The 24273-nt window shown below is 48.1% G+C and overlaps 1 protein-coding gene across 7 annotated transcripts in view; it reads right to left on the bottom strand.

Annotated features, from left to right (window-relative positions):
* Positions 1-23213, bottom strand: part of TMEM181 (transmembrane protein 181) — a 109945-nt gene extending 86732 nt beyond the window's left edge. For all 7 annotated transcript variants that reach the window (XR_012433578.1, XR_012433579.1, XR_012433577.1 and 4 more), the window contains exon 1: positions 23068-23213. Coding sequence is in view for 3 of the 7 variants with exons in the window: in XM_005552210.4 (XP_005552267.2) it covers positions 23068-23198 (131 nt within the window). In the remaining 4 variants the exon portion in view is untranslated. The remainder of the gene's footprint in view (positions 1-23067) is intronic.
* Between the last annotated feature and the right edge of the window lie 1060 nt (positions 23214-24273).

Below are 24273 nucleotides of genomic sequence, written 5' to 3'. Positions count from 1 at the left end.
AGTAGAGACGGGGTTTCATCGTGTTAGCCAGGATGGTCTCGATCTCCTGACCTCGTGATCCTCCCGTCTCGGCCTCCCAAAGTGCTGGGATTACAGGCTTGAGCCACCGCGCCCGGCCTGATGATTCTTAGAAGCGTGCGGTACTCAAGCCCTCTGAACTCTCTGCTGGCACAGCTTGCCTTTTTGGCCATGGCAAGTCTTCTCTCAGGTCCACACTCCCAGCTTTTTGATATTATTCTGGATTTGTTTTGGTTATAAGGTCGCCTTAATAAAGGCTGCCTTACATCCCTACTAGGATGATAAAATACTTTTTTGTCTTTTCTGAAGTCCTTTTTGGTAGAAAGACATGCTGGTTTGAGTACTCTGGTTTCTGCAGAATTGACATTCTGTTTCTGAGCCGTGTGTTTTCTGGTTAATTTACTTTTGCTTCTTTCTAAATGTCTAATCTAATATTTTGTTTGATCTGCATGCTGAGTTAAAGCTTGTGACTACACTGATTTTGGTTTAGTTATGTGTCTGTAAATGATTTGTCTTTTTTCCCTTGCTTGTTTCTCAAAATCTTCCAAGAGAAAAACAAACATTCTAAATGGTAGGCATTTGATGGCTAGTTAAAAGTCACTATCTAAACACTGTCCAAACTCCTGACATTCGCTGACAGAATTTACAGGATTTCTTTTGCTCCTGAGAGATTAATAAAAAACCAGAATGGGATTCTCAAGTCAAGTCAATGGGATTCTGTCAAGTCAGGTCTTCTGGGACTCCGGCTAGCTGTATATTGTGGCTTCTTTTCACACACATTTTTAAACTAATAGACAAATTACATCAAGAAACATTCAGAACTCAAATGATCTTTATCTGAATTCTCTAAAAACACCTCTGCAACTACAGAGTTAGCATGTAAACTCTTCCAAATTCTCTATCATTTTTTTCTGCTTACTTTAAATCTGCTGACTTTTCTACTGGAGTTGAGATAAAACTCACTGCTTACGGCATTCCAGCCAAGATTTTTTAAACCAAAACCCACAACCTAGACCTAAGGATCATCTCTCTTAAGGTAAATTTAGTTTTGCCTAATAATTGTTTAGGATATTGGAAGTTAGTTGAAGGATTGATAGTCTAAGGAAAAAATTAGATAAATGTTTATAAAAGGCTCACAGATCAAACAAGTCAAAATCTTGAGCTCAGAGCAATAATATAAAGTGTCTCTGGCATAAAAATTGCTTTTTCTGCCGCACAGGGGCCAAAAAGAAAAAGCCAAGCAAACACAGGAAACCCTGCTAAAATGCTTCCCTGTTCACATTAACCAAGCAAACCAGATGGGCAAACAAAAGATACATTTGTTACCAGTTCAAGGCTATTTGGAGAGTTTGCTTCCTTATACAATTCAACCAGTCCTAGCTAAAAGGTAAACACTGAAAATGTAACCCTAAACTCATTTAAAACTGAAAAAAGAAAAAGTCCGCGTAAAAGATTTTTTAAAACCAAACTGCTTTGTCCAAAATCTTGGTCCACCATCTTCATTAGATTACCTATCAGGGCAAATAAAGTTCAGGCATGTGAATAGGTGCCTGGATCCAGCTGTCTTTTATAAACCCATGAGTTTATATATTTTACTGTCTCATGACTAAAATTCTAAAATGAAAGCTCTAAGATATTTCTGTGTGTGGATATGTTTCAGGGCATTTACACATATGTACGTGTATTAAGTTTTATGTTATGTCTTCATGGTAAGATCTAGCATGGACCCTTAAATTCTGTTCAGATTGTCTTAGATAAATGAGCATTCATATAAAATATAGTAAGTTCTCAATGCTGTGAATAGGTTGTTGGAAACTGTGACTTTGAGCAAAACAATGTATAATGAAACCAATTTTTTTCCTCATCAATGTTATAATGAAATAGCATTGGCCAGGTGCAGTGGCTCACGGCTGTAATCCTAGCACTTTGGGAGGCTGAGGGGGGTGGATCACCTGAGGTCAGGAGTTTGAGACCAGCCTGGCCAACATGGTGAAATCCCGTCTCTACTAAAAATACAAAAGTGGCTGGGCACGGTGGCTCACGCCTGTAATCGTAGCACTTTGGGAGGCCAAGGCAAGCGGATTGCCTGAGGTCAGGAGTTCGAGACCACACTGACCAACATGGTGAAACCTCATATCTACTAAAAATACAAAAATTAGGCCGGGCGTGGTGGCTCACGCCTGTAATCCCAGCACTTTGGGAGGCCGAGACGGGCGGATCACGAGGTCAGGAGATCAAGACCATCCTGGCTAACATGGTGAAACCCCGTCTCTACTAAAAATACAAAAACAAAATTAGCTGGGTGTGGGGGCGGGCACCTGTAGTCCCAGCTACTGGGGAGGCTGAGGCAGGAGAATGGCCTGAACCCGGGAGGCAGAGCTTGCAGTGAGCCGAGATGGCGCCACTGCACTCCAGCCTGGGCGACAGAGCAAGACTCCGTCTCAAAAAAAAAAAAAAAATACAAAAATACAAAAATTAGTCGGGTGGTGGTGAGCACCTGTAATCCCAGCTACTCAGGAGGCTGAGGCACGTTCTGGTGAGCTGAGATCGTGTCATTGCACTCCAGCCTGGGCAACAGAGCAAAACTCCATCTCAAAAAAAAATAAAAATAAAAATAAAAATAAAAATAATGAAATAGCATTGAACAAAGTGACATTATTTAAGGACCTGATGGACGTTGTTTCACCCAGTCACAGTTTCCAAGAACCTACTAATGACATTAAGTGCCGACTTGCTCTCTGTATTAATTAACCCCAATGTGTTTTAGTTCATGTGACTTAAGTATATCTTTAATAAACAAACTAGTTTCTAAATTGTTGATAAAAATAAAAATGTCTTCACAATTGTCAATATATTAATATATTGTTGCATGGGTTTTGTGGCAGACAGTTTTATATTGGTCTTCATTAGATGTTTTCATGCATTAGGGTTTTTAACACAAAGATTATAAAACTATAAACCCAGCTTAAAATAAAACTTTTTGTACAATTATTTTATAAGACTAATTTAATATTGTTGGTTTAATAAAAATAGCTGTATCTTCTGAGTTACTGACAAAATAACCATATATTTAAGGTTCTTAGGTGAACACCTGATATGCACAGGCTATAAAAATGGTTAACAAACTAAGTGATGACTGGCTTTGTCTAGTATCTCAGTTTTAGTAAGTAATCTAGGTATATAATTGTTAAAAATAAATAAATTTTGTAAATATAAATGGTATACATGTTTATAAATAACCTTTTTATGTAATTTAAAAACTTCAAGTTTTATGGTGTATTAAACAATAGGTATTCATTAAATGCCTGGTTCATTTCCAAATTTTTTATTTTTTTTATTTTTTTATTTTATTTTATTTTTTTTTTGAGACGGAGTCTCGCTCTGTTGCCCAGGCGGGAGTGCAGTGGCCGGATCTCGGCTCACTGCAAGCTCCGCCTCGCGGGTTTACGCCATTCTCCTGCCTCAGCCTCCCGTACAGGCGCCCACCACCTCGCCTGGCTAGTCTTTTTGTATTTTTTAGTAGAGACAGGGTTTCACCATGTTAGCCAGGATGGTCTCGATCTCCTGACCTCATGATCCGCCTGTCTCGGCCTCCCAAAGTGCTGGGATTACAGGCTTGAGCCACCGCGCCCGGCCCCAAATGTTTTATTTTTTTATTTTTTTTGGAGACAGGGACTCTCTCTGTCACCAGGCTGGAGTGCAATGGCACAATCACGACTCACAGGCAGCTTCGACCTCTCAGGCTCAAACGCTCCTCCTGCCTCAGCCGCCCATGTAACTGGAACCACAGGCACACACCACCACACCTGGCTAATTTTAAAATTATTTTGTAGGACTAGGGTCTCACCATGTTTCCCAGGCTGGTCTCAAACTAGACTCAAGTGATTCTCCTGCATCAGCCTCCAAAAGTGCTGGGATGACAGGCATGAGCCCCTGTGCCTGGCTGACGGTTTCTATTTCTGCTACATTTTTTCCTGAAAGCCACTTAATTTCTCTAGTTTCAAGACAGAATTTTTTTTTTCCTTCAGAATGGTAATTTCACTTCTTGAGGTAGAGTTTTCTTTCTTTTTTTTTTTTTTTTTTGAGACAGAGTTTCACTCTTGTTGCCCAGGCTGGAATGCAATGGCACAATCTTGGCTCACCGCAACCTCCACCTCCCAGGTTAAAGCAATTCTCCTGCCTCAGCCTCCCGAGTAGCTGGAATTACAGGCAAACAGCACCATGCCCGGCTAATTTCGTATTTTTAGTAGAGACGGGGTTTCTCCATGTTGAGGCTGGTCTCAAACTCCTCACCTCAGGTGATCCGCCCACCTCGGCCTCCCAAAGTGCTGGGATTACAGGCATGAGCCACTGCGCTCGGCCTAGGGTTTTCGTCTTTTTTTTTTTTTTTTTTTTTTTTTGAGGCGGAGTCTCGCTCTGTTGCCCAGGCTGGAGTGCAGTGGCGCGATCTCGGCTCACTGCAAGCTCCGCCTCCCGGGTTCCCGCCATTCTCCTGCCTCAGCCTCCCGAGTAGCTGGGACTACAGGCGCCGCCACCACGCCCGGCTAATTTTTTTGTACTTTTAGTGGAGACGGGGTTTCATTGTGTTAGCCAGGCTGGTCTCGATCTCCTGACCTCGTGATCCGCCCGTCTCGGCCTCCCAAAGTGCTGGGATTACAGGCTTGAGCCACCGCGCCCGGCCGGGTTTTCGTCTTAAAGCTTCTCAGGTTCATCTCTCAGAAGCTCAACTTTGGTTGCATTTCATAGCACATAATTGGCAGGTCACACATCACTGCCTTCAGCTCTTTCTTCCCGGATGAGGTCTGAGACGGTAACTCTCTCGTTCAACCTTTTCATCAGCTCCTGTAACTTTTGCCTTCAGTTCTAACTCTGCTATTATGGCCCACTGCTAAAATGTTTATCTTGAAGACCCGAAGAAGCAATCTTTTCCTCCAGTACAACTTAATTCTGTACTCTTGCCTTTTCTTGATGTGTCTGAATTGTTCTATGTAACAAGGATATTTCACATGCTCTCACTTTCTCTAAGATCCATGTATTCCCCGCTCAAAGTACTAGTTTTCTTGTGTATATTCCTCTATAATATAGTGTACACTCAACATCTTGAACACACTCTTCCTGCTTCTGATTAAATTTAAGTACCTTTCATCAGGTTCAACTTCTGAGATAGCCAAATGGGCTTCCCATAAGGAAAAGCAATAAACTGCAGGAGGTTTTCCTTCACCTTTTGGTAACTGGCCTAAAAAAACCACAGGATTTATATTTTATTAGGATAACTTCCTGTGTTATCTCTATTAGATTTTTGATTACTCAGGAAAACTGAGCTTTAAAAGGGTTAAGGTTTTTTAATTTCCTTTTTTTTTTTTTTTTTTTTTTTGAGACGGAGTCTCGCTCTGTCGCCCAGGCTGGAGTGCAGTGGCTGGATCTCAGCTCACTGCAAGCTCCGCCTCCCGGGTCCACGCCATTCTCCGGCCTCAGCCTCCCGAGTAGCTGGGACTACAGGCGCCCGCCACGGCGCCCGGCTAGTTTTTTGTATTTTTTAGTAGAGACGGGGTTTCACCGTGTTAGCCAGGATGGTCTCGATCTCCGATCTCCTGACCTCGTGATCCGCCCGTCTCGGCCTCCCAAAGTGCTGGGATTACAGGCTTGAGCCACCGCGCCCGGCCAGGTTTTTTAATTTCACGTGCCTTTCTGTATTGCTTTTAAAATCTTTCAATTACCACTCTGCTTAAATAACTCTTATTTCACAATGAGCTGTGATCCTGTCTTGCGCAAGTATTGTAAACTTTTTGACATCTTTGCCAGGCCTCCCCAGGATCAAAACTCTAAATTAAATCTTTTGACCTAAAATTAACTTGGGAATTTACCAGTTAGGCCCCTGGAGAGCATAAAAAATGTATCTCTCATCTCATAGTGATAGGAAATGATTAGGCTTACTTGCTCCATGGAAAACATTGTCAAATGATCAGTGATAGTAGCTCTTCTTCCAATTACATTTATGGATATGTTATCAATACAAATGTTTCAAAAATTAGATAATACATTATCAATCATATTTTACTTATGTTAAGTCTACTTTAAAGCTATATTTGTAGAGATATAGCTTTGATGTATCTTAAAGATTATGTAAAATTTGTAAAAGTCTAATGGTCTTGATGTGATGCTGTCAGTCATGATTCTGGTTGCTATCTTAAAACGTGTGTGGGGCCGGATGTGTGTGGGGCCGGACGTGGTGGCTCAAGCCTGTAATCCCAGCACTTTGGGAGGCCGAGGCGGGCGGATCACGAGGTCAGGAGATAGAGACCATCCCGGCTAGCACGGTGAAACCCCGTCTCTACTAAAAATACAAAAAATTAGCCAGGCATGGTGGCAGGCGCCTGTAGTCCCAGCTACTCGGGAGGCTGAGGCAGGAGAATGGCGTGAACCTGGGAGGCGGAGCTTGCAGTGAGCAGAGATCTCGCCACTGCACTCCAGCCTGGGCTACAGAGCAAGACTCCATCTCAAAAAAAAAAAAAAATTGTGTGTAATATAAATAACTACATGTCCTTGGCAGTTCCCGATTATAATAAATGTTTGTCAGGTTCTTAACCCTGGCTATTCTGTGTTTGTCATCCATAGTTCTTGTGTTGATTCGTCTCCAAAAACATTTACAATTAGCTATACTCCAAAATGGCTTTTCATGGAAAACACCCTAACAAGTACTCTTGAACACATTTCTAGTAACTGTAGAACCAGTGGATTCAATAAAATTCCCAGAACTCTAATAAACAAACTGATGGGTTTACGAAACTGCTAATTCAGATCAAGCAGAACAAAAAATTACTTAAAATTAAATAATTGAGCCGGCACAGTGGTTCACACCTGTAATCCCAGCACTTTGGGAGGCCGAGGTCGGTGGATCATGAGGTCAGGAGATCAAGACCCTCCTGTCCGACATGATGAAATCCCGTCTCTACTAAAAACACAAAAAAATTAGCTGGACGTGGTGGCGCATGCCTGTAATCCCAGCTACTCGGGAGACTGAGGCAGGAGAATCGCTTGAACCAGGGAGTCAGAAGTTGCAGTGAGCCGAGATTGCACCGCTGCACTCCAGCCTGGCAACAGAGAGAGACTCTGTCTAAAATAAATAAATAAATAAAATAAGTAATTGATAAAGATAATGTGGCCGGGCGCGGTGGCTCACGCCTGTAATCCCTGCACTTTGGGAGGCCGAGGCGGGCGGATCACGAGGTCAGGAGATCGAGACCATCCTGGCTAACATGGTGAAACCCCGTCTCTACTAAAATACAAAAAATTAGCCGGGCGCGGTGGCGTGCGCCTGTAGTCTCAGCTACTCGGGAGGCTGAGGCAGGAGAATGGCGCGAACCTGGGAGGCGGAGCTTGCAGTGAGCCGAGATGGTGCCACTGCACTCCAGCCTGGGCGACAGAGTGAAGACTCCGCCTCAAAAAAAAAAAAAAAAAAAAAAAAGATAATGTTTGTATGATTTTTATTGAAAACACTATTGGTTCTTTTTTTTTTTTTTTTTTTTTCCTGAGACGTTGTCTCGCTCCGTCGCCCAGGCTGGAGTGCAGTGGCAAGATCCCGGCTCACTGTAAGCTCCACCTCCTGGGTTCAAGCGATTCTCCTGCCTCAGTCTCCTGACTAGCTGGAACTACAGGCACCCGCCACCACTCCCGGCCAATTTTTTTGTATTTTTAGTAGAGATGGAATTTTACCATGTTAGCCAGGATGGTCTCTATCTCCTGACCTCGTGATCTGCCCACCTTGGCCTCCCAAACTGCTGGGATTACAGGCGTGATCCACCGCACCCAGCCAGTTCTCTACTTAAATGTTTTGTTTACCAGATTTAAGGCAATTTTCTTTCTTAAGCTATCTGTAGTTTATAATAATTTGATAAAGTATACTTCTGTGAACAGAGATGAAAGCAACTTGCTTTTTCTGCTTGACTCCTCCAAAGTTTGAAAACCATTTCTGAGTATTATTATGACAATATATATAGTTGCATACGTCCAGTAAAAATCTGCCCTCTCTGTGTAGCAGGATACAATTAGAGACATGGGCTACATTATCAAGGCTTTGGTTGAAATGTTGTATTTTAAATGTGCATAGAAAGCTTGGCTTCAAGGGTTCCCAGCCTTATAGTAAATAAATTAAAAGTGTCCCTTCTTGGTAGGCTCAGAAACCTTCAGACTAGGTAAAATCTAATGTTTTGTCCAAACCTCAAGAGGTTTTTAAATCTGAGACTACGATGAGATCAATGTGAAGCGAAAGAGTGACACTTATTTTAAAATACTTTTTTTTTTTTCAGACGGAGTCTTGCTCTGTCGCCCAGGCTGGAGTGCAGTGGCGCGATCTCGGCTCACTGCAAGCTCCGCCTCCCGGGTTCATGCCATTCTCCTGCCTCAGCCTCCGGAGTAGCTGGGACTACAGGCGCCGCCACCTCGCCCGGCTAATTTTTGTATTTTTAGTAGAGACGGGGTTTCACTGTATTAGCCAGGATGGTCTCTATCTCCTGACCTCGTGATCCACCCGCCTCGGCCTCCCAAAGTGCTGGGATTACAAGCGTGAGCCACCGCGCCCAGCCTAAAATACTTCTTTTAAAAAAACTATAATACACTATAAAAACTAAAATGGTAGCTCTGTGCATTAGCTTCAAGTTCTTGTTATTTGCCTGTAGACTAGGCTAGGTCCTGAATTCTTCTATGTTTCTCCAATCCAACTTTGTTCCATGAAATTACTAAAATCAGGGACTACTCTGTTCCTAAGACCTATAACACGAAACTAGATACATTTTTTTTCTCTTTTTTGAGACGGAGTCTTGCTCTGTCACCAGGCTGGAATGCGGTGGCGCAATCTTGGCTCACTGCAATTTCTGCCTCCCAGGTTCAAGCAATTCTCCTGCCTCATCCTCCCAAGTAGCTGAGACTACAGGCACACGCCACCCACGCCTGGCTAATTTTTGTATTTTTAGTAGAGACGGGGTTTCACCATGTTCGCCAGGATGGTCTCCATCTCTTGACCTTGTGATCTGCCCACCTCAGCCTCCCAAAGTGCTGAGATTACAGGCGTGAGCCACCGCGCCTGGCCAAAACTAGATACATTTTAAGAAACAAGTCTCAGCAGGTCTTGGTGGCTCACGCCTATGATCCCAGCACTTTGGGAAGCCGAGGTAAGCAGATCACCTGAGGTCAGGAGTTCAAGACCAGCCTGACCAACATGGTGAAACCCCATCTCTTAGCCTCACAGCCACTCCCTTCAAAGCTCCCTTGTTGCTCAAATGTGGCTGAAAGGGTTTTGACACTGACTCCTGGCCACCATTCACGCCCTCCAACATAGGACAGACCAGCAACCCAAGTCAGGTCCATCCAAGCACAGAGGCACATCAAAACCTAACTACAGGATGATTGTTCAGCGACGCTTTTGGAGAAAGATCTTGATCAAAAGAGGGAATGGGAAAATTATCAGAATCAAAATGGAGTCACTTGTCATTTAAAAAAAAAAAAAAAAAAAAGTCCTGACAAATAGGTTGGGGAAGGCCATGAAAAGGAGTCTTATGCATAAATGCCTCATAACAAAAACTATCACAAAAGACTCTACAAAAACTACAATGTTGCATAAAGGCCGTTACCACCTTACACACAAAAAATACTCCTGCAACAACACCTGCCCAGCCACTGCCTGTCCAACCTCAAATTGGCATCACCCTTGTTATTGATCCTTGTAGCCAAAAATAATTATCTCAAAGCAATTATGTAATCCTCTTCATTTTTCCTTTAAAAACCTTTGTCTTCCTGTACCGCCCTGACTACGCACAGAGCTTACTGTGGAATGCATATTCCCACTGCAATGCTTTGCTCCCAAATAAATATTATTTTCGAAAGCCGCTCTCTGTTTGTTTTTAGGCTGACACCACCATAGTCTTAAAGTCTGTAAACAACCATGTTTGCATTCTCTCCTTTCTTCGTCTCTAAAGGTGAGATGATTATGCACAGAACATTCATCATCACTTGAAAGTCTACTACTGTATGTTAAGAAGCGTAGGCCGGACGCGGTGGCTTATGCCTGTAATCCCAGCACTTTGGGAGGCCAAGGCAGGTGGATCACGAGGTCAGGAGTTCGAGACCAGCCTGGCCAATATGGTGAAACCCCATCTCTACTAAAAGTACAAAAATTAGCCAGGCATGGTGGCACACCTGTAGTCCCAGCTACTCCGGAGGCTGAGGCAGAAGAATTGCTTGAACCCAGGAGGCAGAGGTTGCAGTGAGCCATGATCACGCCACTACACTCCAGCCTGGGAGAGAGAGACTATCTCAAAAAGAGAAAAAAAGAAGTGTACACATATTCCCTCATTTTGTCCCCTTTGCCACCATTAAAGCAAATGCCCTATTTTCTGTGGCCCCTGCTGATTTCTGGAATTTACAATAACAAAGCCTGGTGAGTAGAGCAGGCCCCTCCCTGCCTCTCTGGAACAGCCCGGGTGCTGACCAGGAAAAAGGCTCCAGCCTCCCAACACCCTTCACCTTCTCTGCCTTGGGTGGTTTTTAAGTATCACTCCCAAGCTATCAAAATGAAACATGTATTTTAATTTATTTTCAATGTTTGAGCAGCGCCTCTCCATCATCGTCTCCTACGATCTCACCGTGCAAGTCTTTAAATAAGTCCTCCTCTTTCCAGGACCTGGCACCCAGCCTGGTAGAGAAAGACCCCCAGCCCCTGTGTGTTGAACAAATGACTGCCCTGGGCTTGCTGGCTGCCTCACAATAAGACACCCATTTCCTCATTGTTTAGAGAATGAGGACACCTTCCCACGGAAGCAAGGGAAGGGAGTTGGAGGGCCAGTAAGCCAGGATTAGACGTGAAAGCTGAGCGCGTTCCTGCCACCTGGCCAGAGCAACCGGCTGATTCTGGTTTGCCTGAGACTTTCCAAGTATGAGCACTGTCAGTCCTCATCCCAAAGACGCCCTCGGTCCCAGGCAAACCAGGATTGTTGGCCACCCTCCTTCTGGCCCATGTTTTTCTATGAGTTACTGGGCAAGATTATCTCAATATTTAAAGAATGTCTTAGCAGCTGGGTTCCCTCAAACACAGAACCTAGAGCAACAGTTTCCATGTCCATTTTATTGGGAGTGGTACAATCCCAGGGAAGGAAGGAGAGAGGACGGAGTCAGACAGGAGGTCGGAGAGTACGTTTCAGAGGGTGCACGCGGGCCAGAGCTTCAGGACAAACACAGCTGGTTTATTTCCAAACTACTGTGTTTGGAAACAATCTGTTAGCTCTGTCTAGTCACTGTCACCCTCGGCCAAAGTCTGACCTACACGTCCAGCCGGGCCCGTGGCTGCCAGTTCAGTCAGCATGGTGCGAACGAGCCCCAAGTTAAGCAGCTCTTTGGTCTGTGGGGCTGAAGGGGCAGAGGCTGTGAACTGCTTCTCTTCATGGCCTTCACCAACCTATTTGTCAGGCCTTTTTTTTTTTTTGAGACAGTTTCACTCTTGTTGCCCAGGCCAGAGTGCAATGGCACGGTATCAACTCACCGCAACCTCTGGGGCCTGCACCAGGAGGTCAGGTAGGGAGACAAGGCCAGGGGCCAGTGGCCGGGGGCAGGGTGGAAGAGGGGAGGTGGATATGGGCAGGACCAAGGGGGCCTGGGGGGCCTGTCAACTAGATCCAGTGCAAAGAGGTGGAAAAGGTTTGGAATCATCGTTACAAAGTCTGGAGAAATGAGCAGCCTGGGAAAAGCTAGCAGGATTTCAGAGCTTCGTTGAGGCCCCAGCTGAGGGGGGAGACCCCGTGTCAATGGTGACTTCCAGGAGCGCCTGCCTGGTAGCACTTTCCTCCTGCTGAATGGGTGGCGAAAGCATGAGATGAGAGTGTTTGTATTGATCAGAGATTGGGGGCCCCAGGACAGATGAGACAAAAGGACAGAGAAGCAAATTAGTTTAAGACAATGGGTCTCAGTATCTACGCAAGTTAGAATCACTTGGGGAGCTTTAAAAATCACAGTGTTCAGGCTGAACCCCAAACCAACTGAGTCAGATCTGAAGCAGGGCTCAGGCGTCGGTATTTGTATTTATTTATTTATTTAGAGACAGGGTCTCACTCTGTTGCCCAGGCTGAAGTGCAGTGGCACAGTCATGGTTCACTGCAGCCTCGAATTCCCAGGCTCAGACAATCCTCCCACGTCGGCTTCCTAAGTAGCTGGGACTACAGGCACATGCCACCACGGCCAGTTATTTTTTGTATTTTTTGTAGAGATGAGGCGTCACCATGTTGTCCAGGCTGGTATGGAATTCCTGGGCTCAAGCAATCTGCCCACCTCAGCCTCCCAAAGTGCTGAGATTACAAACGTGAGCCACCGCGCCCAGCTGGCATCAGTACTTTTTGTTTATTTGTTTGTTTGTTTTTGTTTTTGAGATGGGGTCTCACTCTGTCACCCAGTCTGGAGTACAGTGGCACCATCTCAGCTCACTGCAACCTCCACCTCCCGGGTTCAAATGATTCTCCTGCCTCAACCTCCCGAGTAGCTGGGACTACAGGAGCCCACCACCACACCTGGCTAAGTTTTGTATTTTTAGTAGAGATGGGGTTTTACCATATTGGCCAGGCTGGTCTCGAATTCCTGACCTTGTGATCCACCCGCCTTGGCCTCCCAAAGTGCTGGGATTACAGGTGTGAGCCACTGCACCTGGCCAGCATCAGTATTTTTAAAGCTCCCTAAAGGATTCCAAATGTACAGCAAATTTGATAACCCACGGTTTAAGGCGTGGCAAGAGAGATCTAGAAGAAGAACCCATGGAATCCAGGCCACATCAGTGCCTTCCTGGGGTTCTGTTTCAGCTCCGGCTCCCCGCTGGGGTTCCGTTTTGGCGCCGGCTCCCCCCTGGGGTTCCGTTGCATTTTTGCCCTTTGGTCTGTGAACCATCCCTGTATTCTCGTAATGAGTTTACCCTTTTTGGCTGAGACTAATACTTGCAACCAACAGTCTTAAATGTCGTAGTGCCATATCTTTATAACGTGACTGTCAATGCCTCTCGCTGTCCCTGACATAGCTGCCAATGATGAGAACTACAGCAAAGTTCTAAATGTTCTCATTCGTACTGCAACCTGAGGGAAGGGTATTTGGTTTTGCATTTCCGCTTGCAGAAGTTGAGAACAGTCTCCACCGGAAGAACGAGGGTTCTGGAGCCCCCAGCTTGTCACCACCAGGCAGGAGCATGCTTGCCCTTTCCAGATGGAGTAGGAAGTAATCTTTGTCAGCCTGAATCCTAAACTGGGGGCTCTGTTCCCCGAAGAGCATGGGTTTACAAATCAGAAACACTGCCCCGGTCATGCCAGATAGATAAGCCAGGGAAGCTGGTCATTATCTTCACTTAGGAACAAAACTCCGTCTTTAAGTCCTGACAAGACTTGAAGGCTGAACGTCAACAGTAAACAACCAAGATTACTTTGCTGGCTGTACTCCTCCATTAACAAACACAGCACAGAGGGCACCTTCCTAGGCATGTGGGTGTATTTAAAAGAATGGGAAGCCAGAGCCCCTGCTATTCAGTAGGCTGAGGTGGAAGAATCAGAATCACTTGAGCCCAGAAGTTCAAGGCTGTAGTGCACCATGACTGCACTGTGAGGAGCCACTGCACTCCAACCTGGGCAACGCAGCGAGACCCCATCTCTAAAAAAACAAGGCAACAACCACCAAAAAAACTTAAAAAAGAATGGAAAGAGTGCAGCCGTGCCCCCTTACATCACGTTTCCAAGTTCTGTTCGTTTCCTTCACTCCCCAGGAGACAGAAAAGGCAGGACAACGCCCACCCGCCATGTGCCCCTGCATCCCACAGCAGCTGGAAAAGCGGGCGGCATTGCTCATGACGTGCCTGCCTCACGCCTTCAGAGCTCTGCCCCCAGAGGCAGGCGATCAGCCCTTCACTCAAACTGCTTCCTACATAGCAAAACAAGGGCTGCTCCAGCGAGGCCCGTCATTTGCCACAACGTTCCAAGTCGGGACAAGGCCAGGGGAGGCCAGTCCCAGACACATGATGAGTCTGTGCAGCTGTGGGTCCCAGGATCACAAATAAATCCTCTGCTATGGGCTTGAACACGCAGAACAATGGGACCTTGTGCTGATTTCCTAAGTATGGCCTAAACCTCACAACTCCAGTAAACATGGGGTAAGGAAGAAAGGGGGATGTAGCGGGAACGCTGGTGCAGAAATGTTCGGAGTAGGCATAGCAGTGCCCTGCAGCCCACGGCCGAGCAAGCCGCAGGGGAACGGGGCCTGGAGAGCTGCCTGGCCCCTGAGCGGTGGGCAGCAGCCTCTCCCTGTGTGGCTCTAAGGTGCCAGCTTCCTAAACCGTCACTCCTGGGGCGTTTTCCTTTGAGGGTAGTCTTGCCCGGGCATTTTCACGTTGAAATGCGCGCTATTTCTTTAATTGCTTGTTTAGATGACATTTAGGGAAATTTAATGTTTTTAAGTTATGGAAGCATGTATGACGATTTCAAGGAATTTCATTTCAGGATAGGAAAAGAGGGACTACAACATAGTTGCTGTTATAAAAAGAGCAGGAGGGAGTTCTCCTTTGAGAAGCACAGCCCTGAGGCCATGGGCAGGCCTTACAGGGAGCTGTCCATTGAGTGGGGAGGGGGCAATAAGGACTGAGCCAAGGAGAGCAAGATAACCGGCCAGCTGGAAGGAAGGTGGGAAAACCAAGACCCCAGAGCGCAAGAGCTCAGGGGTTTGCCCCGAGGTTCATGGAAGGGAATGCCATTGAGGCTGAAGAAATTGGGGAAATCAGCGTCCCGTCCCCTTTCTGCACTGTTCAGCTGGGTTTCAGCGGCCTTCTGCCCGCTCCCTGACCGTGATCCCCCAGCGTACGCACACTACCCCAGCAGACGGCTCATCTGTCTGAGTCTCCAACCCTGCCTCACCCAGCCTGGCTTAACCTGGAGTGGCTCCTTGTGTCCTGATCCACCTTTAGGGTGGCCAACCATCCTAACTGTTCCGGGACCGAGGGCTTTCCTGGAACACTAGACTTTCAAGCCAGGATGCACTGACACCGTATCTCTGACCAACACCTCCTGAGCTAGGCCGGAGCCTGTTTCCTCTGCCTTCATTGCATACTCTCCCTCACCCCAACACACACACACCCTCCCCAATTTGCACCTGAGAAACCTCAGGCAACTCAAGTGACACAGTGAAGATTTCAGACACCTCTGCTGGGAAGATGGAGCCACCCTGATCCAGACACAGCTGTACCATGAGTTTGCTGTCTCCGTTTTAGACAGGAGGGATCCGAGATCATCCTATAAGATGGCAGACCCTATTTTCAATAAGCACAGTGGCCGATCCAAGCCAGGACCCGCCCAGTCCTCCTGACTCTTGTTGATCAAACACTCAGCTGCTATGTTTACAAAATACCGGCAGAGAGAAGCCAAAATCCACAGCCCTGTATCAACACATGAGCTGTTCCTTTCAAGGAAACCCGTTAATGGTGTGGCTTCTGTCCCCAGAAAGATGCTGAAGTCCTAACACGCTGTGCCTGTGAACGTGGCCTGATTTGCTAAGGCCTTGGCAGACCAGCAAGCTAAAATAAGGTCATCAGGGCGGGCCCTAAATCCAGTGTGACTGATGTCCTTATAAAAAGGGGAGATTCTGACACAAACACACATAGAAGGAAGACGATGTAAAGACACAGGGAGATGACAGACATCTACAAGCCAAGCCTGAAGCTACCAGAAGGCAGAGAAAAGGCCTGGGACAGAACGTCCTTCAGGAGGAGCCAATCCTGCCAACACCTGGATTTCGGACTCCGGGCCTCAGAACTGGGGGACGACACATCCCTGTTGCTTGAGCCCGCAGGCTGTGGTGTTTTCTTACCGCAGCCCTAGAAGGCGGCCCCAGAGCCCCAGCTTCCATATCTGGGGAACGAGGCCCACTTCAAGCTTCAGGTGTCCCACCAGCCTTGAGGCCTTTTCTTCCCTGGCAAAGGATGGTCTTTCAGTTGCCAGAGCTGAGTCATCGCTGCAGCCAGATGATGACCAGGAAGAACAGATGGGATGCTTATACCTGCTCTGCTATCCAGGAAATTAGTATCCTTATTTTTTCCCTCTCAATTCAGAGTGAGATGTGGCTTAAATAAACATATTCTGAGGCCAGGCACGGTGGCTCACGCCTGTAATCCCAGCACTTTGGCAGGCTGAGGGAAGTGGACCACGAGGTCAGGAGATCGAGACTATCCTGGCTAACACGGTGAAATCTCATCTCTACTAAAAATACCAAAAATTAGCCGGGTGTGGTACAATGCACCTGTAGTCCCAGCTACTCAGGAGGCTGAAGCAAGAGAATCATTTGAACACGGGAGGTGGAGGCTGCAGTGAGCTGAGATCACGCCACTGCACTCCAGCCTGAGTGACAGAGGGAGACTCCGTCTCAAAAAAAAAAAAAAAAAAAAAAAAAAAACAGGCCAGGCGCGGTGGCTCAAGCCTGTAATCCCAGCACTTTGGGAGGCCGAGACGGGCAGATCACGAGGTCAGGAGATCGAGACCATCCTGGCTAACACGGTGAAACCCCGTCTCTACTAAAAAATACAAAAAACTAGCAGGGCGAGGTGGCGGGCGCCTGTAGTCCCAGCTACTCCGGAGGCTGAGGCAGGAGAATGGCGTGAACCCGGGAGGTGGAGCTTGCAGTGAGCCGAGATCCAGCCACTGCACTCCAGCCTGGGCGACAGAGCGAGACTCCGTCTCAAAAAACAAAACAAAACAAAACAAAACAAACAAACAAAAAAAGCAAAACAAAAAAAAAACCACTCTGGAGGCCGAGGCAGGCGGATCCCGAGGTCAGCAGTTCGAGACCAGCCTGGCCAACATGGTGAAACCCCTTCTCTACTAAAAACACAAAAATGATCCAGGCATGGTGGTCCACGCATGTAGTCCCAGCTACTCAGGAGGCTGAGGCACAAGAATTGCTTGAACCCAGGAGGCGTAGGTTGTAGCGAGCTGAGATCACGTCACTGCACTCTAGCGTGAGCAACAGAGCAACACTCTGTCTCAAAAACAAACAAACAACAACAACAAAAACCCCATACTCTGCTGTGTGGACAACAGCCGCGCTCACCCCAAGGTTCACAAAGAAGTAATTAAGCCTGGGTAACCACCACAAAGAGACCTGATGAATGCATACGATACAGACTTGGGTTGAATTCCGGTTCTAAAATGCAACCTCGGACAAATTACTTGGTCTGGCTAGACTTCATTTTCCTCTGAAGGTTGCTGGGAAGATTATATAAGACGATGCATGTAAACACTTGGTCCAGAACTCAGTACATAGTAAGGACTCAATAAGAGAGTAACAGTATCTGACAAAATACAATTCAAGAGATGTCCATTATAGACATAAATATGGCCAATACTGTATGTGAAATTCAGAATGTTAGCCTCTGGCTGTGTGATTAAAAGAATATCTAGACTGGGTGCAGTGGCTCATGATTGTAATCCCTGCAATTTGAGAAGTCAAGGCGGGTGGATTACTTGAGGTCAGGAGTTCAAGACCAGCCTGGGCATCACGGTGAAACCCTGTCTCTACTAAAAAAAAAAAACAAAAATTAGCCAGGCATAGTGGCGCATGCATGTAATCTCAAGCTACTTGGGAGGCTGAGCCAGGAGAATTGCTTGAACCCGGGAGGCGTAGGTTACAGTGAGCTGAGATCAGGCCACTGCACTCCGGCCTAGGTGACAGAGCAAGACGCCATTTCAAAAAAAAAAGATAAAATCCCAGTCTCATCAGGGACACTCACTGTCTCCTCCCACCAAAAAAAGGAAATGAAAGACAGAGAGAGTTGTCAGTCAATAGTTACATTGAGGTGTATCCAGTAACTTGAAAACAAGGAGAAAAAATGAGGTCCTCTGATATGCTTACATCAAAATCAGTACAGATGTGTCAGGAAATGACATTGGCCTTAAACAGAAAACACGGCTCCCAGACCTTTCAACCTGAATGTAACCCGATCAAAGGTGTCAAAGCAGAAAGGAACGTGGGCCAGCCTGGAGGCGTGGAAACGGAGCAGGAGCCAAGGTGAGCTGACAGTGGTCACTGAGCTTTGTGTGGGGAGAGGGAGACGTGGCACCGGGCTCCCAGTACTGCCGCCCATTGGAAAATCCATCAGAGGAGGAAATGGGTGCCTCAGCGTGTCTCCTGCTGCTCTAAGATAATTCTTTTGGCTTTTTTGTTTTTTTGTGAGATGGGAGTCTCGCTCTTGTCGCCCAGGCTGGAGTGCAGTGGCGCAATCTCGGCTCACTGCAACCTCCACCTCCCTGGTTCAAGCGATTCTCCTGCCTCAGCCTCCTGAGTAACTGGGATTACAGGCGCCTGCCATCAAACCTGGCTAATTTTTGTATTTTTAGTAGAGACGGGGTTTCACCATGTTGGCCAGACTGGTCTCAAACTCCTGATCTCAAGTGATCCGCCCCCCGTCAGCCTTCCAAAGTGCTGGGATTACAGGCGTGAGCCACCGCGCCCAGCCTGCTCTAAGAGATTTCACTCACCCCTCATGGCTCTCCATCCTGGCAGAGATCCACCCCAAGGCAATTACATCCAAATCCTCAAGGGTGGGGCCTGGGCATCTGTGTTTTTAAAAGCTCCCTCACATCCTTGAGCTCAGGAGTTCAAAACCAGCCTGGGCAACATAGTGAGACCTCATCTCTACGAAAAAATTCAAATGAACAAAAAAATTAGTTGGGTGTGGTGGCGCATGCCCGTAGTACCAGCTACTTGGGAGGCTGCAGGGGAGGAGTTGAGGAGGTCAAGGCTGCAGTGAGCCATGATCACACCACTGCACTCCAGCCTTGGTGAGAGGGATGAGACTCTCTCCCCCCATCCACCGCAAAAAAAAAAAAAAAAAAAAAAAAAAAAAAGAAATAGCTCCTTGAGATGATTCTGCAGCCAGCACTGAGAATCCTGATCTTATCAATTCCCCTGGGGTTCAAGCGATTCTCATGCCTCAGCCTCCCAAGCAACTGGGATGACAGGCATGCACCACCACACCCGGCTAAGTTTTGTATTTTTAGTAGAGATGAGCTTTCACTACGTTGCTCAGGCTGGTGTCGAACTCCTGGGCTCAAGTGATCTGCCCGCCTTGGCCTCCCAAAGTGCTGGGATTACAGGCACGAGCCACTGTGCCAGGCTGCCTTTGTCCATTCTACTGTTTTTTAGCATCTGGCTACTTTCCAGTTTAGGAGTATTACAACTTGTGCTGTTATGAACACTTTTTAGTACATGTCTTCTCACGGCCCATGAATACATTTCTGCCGGGCATATAACCGACAGAAAATGCTGGGCCTAAGGAAATGTGTGTTCAACTTTAGTAGCTGCTTGCCAAGTGGTTTTCCATAATGATTACAGCAATTTACCCTCCCATCTGCAGTGCGTGAACATTCCATGTCCTTGTTACCACTTTGGTGGGGTGTAGAGGACAGTCAAGGAGTTTTCCGTAGACTTCAAGTTATTTTCTTTTACAGACAGCCATAGAAAGCCAGCCAGTTTCCCCCATGAATGTGAATGAGAAGCAACAGCCCAAGTGATTATTAGCAGCCAATTGCTATCAAGTTAAAACGAAAGAACTTGATTACATCATTAGGCTGCTGGATCAGCAACCCAATCCATTTCCTTATTGTTTAGACTGGTTCACTGTGGTTTTTCTGTTATGTGTATCTGAAAACATCTTTAGTGCTCTCTTCATAAAGTGTTTGAGTCTTATGAAAATCCTTGTGAAGAGAGTTTCTTTATCCTGATGTGGAAATGGATTGTCCAATGAAATGCAATTAATTGCCCCCAAGGTAGGGGAGTTAGCAAAGGGTAGAACTGGGGCTAGAACCAGGATTTCAGATCCCCGGCCTGCTGTTTTACCACCTTCCCTCTCCTGACAGGCAGTACAACTGTCATCTCTCGTTTTGTGAAAATGGCCATGAGTCCTTTGATCACATAGCTGCAGCTCTTCACTGATGCCAAATTATGTAGCAAATATGCAAACAGCCATGCTGGTGAACAGAGGGGCCAATCATGTTTTGTAAACGGAGCTTTAGCAGCTGTGTTCTTTGCTTCGCCCTGTTATGAGAAAACTGCCAACCACGTGAGGTGAGTCCCTGGTCCTCCAGGGAAAAGAGCTGGTGTGTTTTACCCATAAATCACCAATAAGGAAATGAAGACAGTGAGAAGAGAAGGAACCAAAATCGTAGTAGCAATTTCACCTTCCAGCTAGGCAGATGCAGGAGCTGTAACTAGCAGCTTCCCAACTTAGAAACCCAACAGTATTTCACCTAGTTTTGTACAGCAACGATCCATTGATATAAAAAATTCAATGGAGCTACTGAAGATAGTTCAGTGATCTAAAACATCTTCTCACTAAAAACAGACTTTGTGATTCAGCCTAACTGCCCTGTCTATACAAAATACTGTAAAGTACTCTGCAGTCAACTTGGGCTCACGGTGGGGGGGCAGAATCCATCACTGATCACTTCCAACCGCTGTCAATCTGTCTTCAAGCTCCAACTCAACTAAGGAAGTGGCTCCTGGAGCAAAGACTCAAATGCTTGCTGTAGTACAGGCAGCCAAATTGCTGATGTCACTTGTCCAGTGTAAAATCCTCTAGTGGCTTCACACTGCAATCCCAGTGAAATCCACATTCCTTAGTCTGACCTTCAAGCCTCTTCAGGGTCTGGCCCTGCCTCTCTCTCTGACTACAGTGCTCCAGGCTCACTGGTCTTCCGTCTGTGCCTTGAACATTTCATGTTTTTATGGCCTCAGGGACTTTGCAATCCTCCTTCCTCTTCTGGGACTTTCCTCCCTGCCTCCTTGTCTGGTTAGCTCCTCGTTTTTCAGTTCTCAGGCAAATGTCACCTTCAAGATGAGCCTCACCTGACTACCTTGTGTGGCAGCACCCTGTCACTCTCTCATGTCACTTGGTTTATTATCTGTAAGCCCTAGGACAGCAGACACCCTGTCTTGCTCACTGCTGTATTCACAACGCCTAGACCAACTGCAGGAACATAAAAGATGCTCAGTAACTACCAGATGAATAAATTGGTCAATGAATAAAGATGGAGATTAACCACTGGGGTGTGTTCTCTTCTCTGCTATTCGCATAGCGATCATTCCACTTTCACTTAACTCTGTTGCCAAAGAAATATTCCCAGGAAAAGAAAATACAGAAAAAAAAAAAAAAAAAAAAAGGCCAGGCATGGTGGCTCATGGCTATAATCTCAATACTTTGGGAGGCCAAGATGGGAGCATCACTTGAGCCCAGGAGTTTGAGACCAGCCTGGGCAATAGAGGGAGATTCCATCTCTACAAAAAATACAAAAATTAGGGGATGGGGCACGGGCCTGCAGTCCTAGCTACTCAGGAGGCTGAGGTAGAAGGACTGCTTGAGTCAGGGAGGTGGAGGATGTAGTGAGCCAAGATTGCACCAATGCACTCCAGCCTGGGCTACAGGGCAAGACCCTGTCTCAATAAATAAATAGAAAAAAAAAAAAAAAAAGAGTAGGGGGTGGGGGGCGGCGGAGTACTAGAAAAGGAGATTGGAAATAATCTTATTTAACAAGTATGAGGCCGGGCGCGGTGGCTTACGCCTGTAATCCCAGCACTTTGGGAGGCCGAGACGGGCGGATCACGAGGTCAGGAGATCGAGACCATCCTGGCTAACACGGTGAAACCCCGTCTCTACTAAAAATACAAAAACTAGCCGGGCGAGGTGGCGGGCGCCTGTAGTCCCAGCTACTCGGGAGGCTGAGGCAAGAGAATGGCGTGAACCCGGGAAGCGGAGCTTGCAGTGAGCTGAGATCGCACCACCGCACTCCAGCCTGCGCGACAGAGTGAGACTCCATCTCAAAAAAAAAAAAAACCAAGTATGATATGAAACTGTGGGTTCTTTTCCCATACCCTCAGGTCTCCCAGGAGGCTGCATTAGACAGGTTTCCAGGCTCGCCCAAAAGCTACATCACACGATTTTTTACATTTTTTAAAAATAGGCATTTTCACTCAGTAACCATGACCCCGGTCCCTCTGCGTTGCTGATTAGCCGTAGGAAGGCATTAGGTTTTTGAATGGATGTGAGGATAAGTGTGACACACCTTTTTCTGAGCATGTACCCATGATTATTAGCACAGGATGGGTCTTACAAAAATGACGACCACCCGTTCCCCATAGCAGTGCGATACCCTCGCCATCCTTAGCACAGAGTGAGTAAATCATGATTAAACCTCAGCTTTCCGAGACCTTCTGGTTCAGGCTTCCCATTTAACAGACGAGGAAGGTTGAAGTGTGGGGTGAGGGAGCCTTCTACCGACTCGCGATAAGGTCCTGTCCCGACACCCCGAGCCGAACTGCAGGGCGCGGAGAGTAAGGGGGGGTGCCGGCGCCAGGGTCTGCAGCCCCCACCGCTCTCCCCTAGGCCGCAGGAGAGGGAGACAGAGATGAACGCAAACAAGTTCCACACAGCGGCTCCCAGGCGCGGTGTCCCCGCAGGGCGCCCCGCCACACCCGTCCGCCCCCAGCCCTCGGCGGCGCCCCAGCCTCGGAGGCGTCCTGCAAAGCCCAGGGGCTGGGGCGCTCGGAGCCGCGGCCAAGACCCTCCTCCCGACGCCGGAGCGCGCGCGGTCGCCTCCCTAGACTCCGCTGCGTGAGGCCCGAGCGGGGGTGGCGGGGCGGGCGCACGGGGAGAACGACGCGGGGCGCGGGGAGGAGCCAGAACCCGCAGCTCCTTTACAGGGTTGGCGGGAGCCTAGGCTCGGGTTTGAGCTGAACGGAAATCGGCCCTTCGCCCGGGGACGCGGGGCTGCCCCGGATCCAGGAAAATGCGCCCCGCTGCCAGCACCCCTGCTCCCCGTCCCCTTCCGAGTCCCTCCCAGATCCCCGGCCCGACCCGGTCCCCATCCTTACGCTCCGCGCCAGGCGGGCGGAGGCGGCCGAGGGCGGGACCAGGCCAAGCCTCCGGCACCGCCGGGGTCCGGGAGGGGACTGCGGCCCGGAAACCTCCGGCCGCCCCGCCGCTGCCGGCGCCGCGCCCACCTGTAGTAGCGGTCATCCTTGAAGGGCGTGAGGTCCTCCTTGAGCTCGCGGTACGCCTCCCGCAGCCGTCGGCACAGGTGCTTGAGCTCGCTGCAGAGCGGGGGCTCAAAGGCAGGGTACTCGGCGTCCATGTTGCGCAGCCTCCCCGGCCCGGCCCCGCCGCTCCGCCCTTTGTGTCGCCGCCTGCGCCCCCTCTCTCCTCCAAGCACCGGGGATCGGGCTGCCGGCGCGCTGGGCGGGACCGAGGAGGAGGAGCAGGTGCTGGGGAGGTGGGGAGGGGGCGCGCAGGAAGCGGACCCGGTGCGCTTAGGGCGCCGCCGCGAGCACGCGAGGAGCCAGTCCGGCCCCCTCCCCGCGGAGGGGGCCTGAGTGGGGGAGGGGGCCGCGCCCATCCGCCTCCGCGCCCATCCGCCGCCGCCCCGGGAGAGGCAGAAGGCGGGGGAGGAAGTGCAACACAAGGTCGTCTGCCGCTCAGGACAAAAATCTCAGTGCCGCCCTCGCCAGTGGCAGGGCTGGGAAGGGAACACACTGGAGGTGGGAGCACGAAGGAAAATGGGCCTTGGGGGCCGGACTGAGAGCCCTTTCCTGCTGGGGAGGTCAAAGGCTGAAGCCGGTTACCGCGTTCAGCACCGCGGACAGCTCCCGGGGGCGCCTTCTGGCTTCTCGGGCTCCACTTGGGGTTGTAGTCATAATAAATATTTTTTAATGAAGCGTGTCCAAGTGAGGTGCCTCTTCCCACATGTACTAAAACCATCAAAAAAAAAAAAAAAAAAAAAAAAAAAGACTAGGCAGAGGAGTTTCTCACCCTCTACAAGCTCAACACCAGTGTGCAAACTACAGAGTTAACCAATTAACACGTCTTCTACGGAATGGCTTCTCCAAAGCGTGGTGTGATCTCCTCTTGTGAATTTTTCCAATAATACGTGGAGAAACAGCCTTTCCAGACGATGTTAGTGCATTTCCATCTGAACCCAGGGCAGGTTTCCACGCAAGATTCATCCTGCCTGCACTGGGGGAAACCTCTTGCTTTTAGGGACAAAACCTACACAATTGAACCTAAATAATTGTGGAATATCGATCCCAGGAATCTGTATTTGTCCAAACTCCACAGGCAAGTCTAATGACCACTCAGGTGCCAGCAGTCTCAGCATTCCCATGTGTCCTTCTGTCTGTGCCTACTCTGTCACTCCACCCGCTCTTCCTTGC

The sequence above is a fragment of the Macaca fascicularis genome, chromosome 4, assembly GCF_037993035.2.
Source record: "Macaca fascicularis isolate 582-1 chromosome 4, T2T-MFA8v1.1".
Taxonomy (NCBI): Eukaryota; Metazoa; Chordata; class Mammalia; order Primates; family Cercopithecidae; genus Macaca; species Macaca fascicularis.
This window is presented reverse-complemented; position numbering and strand designations above follow the sequence as displayed.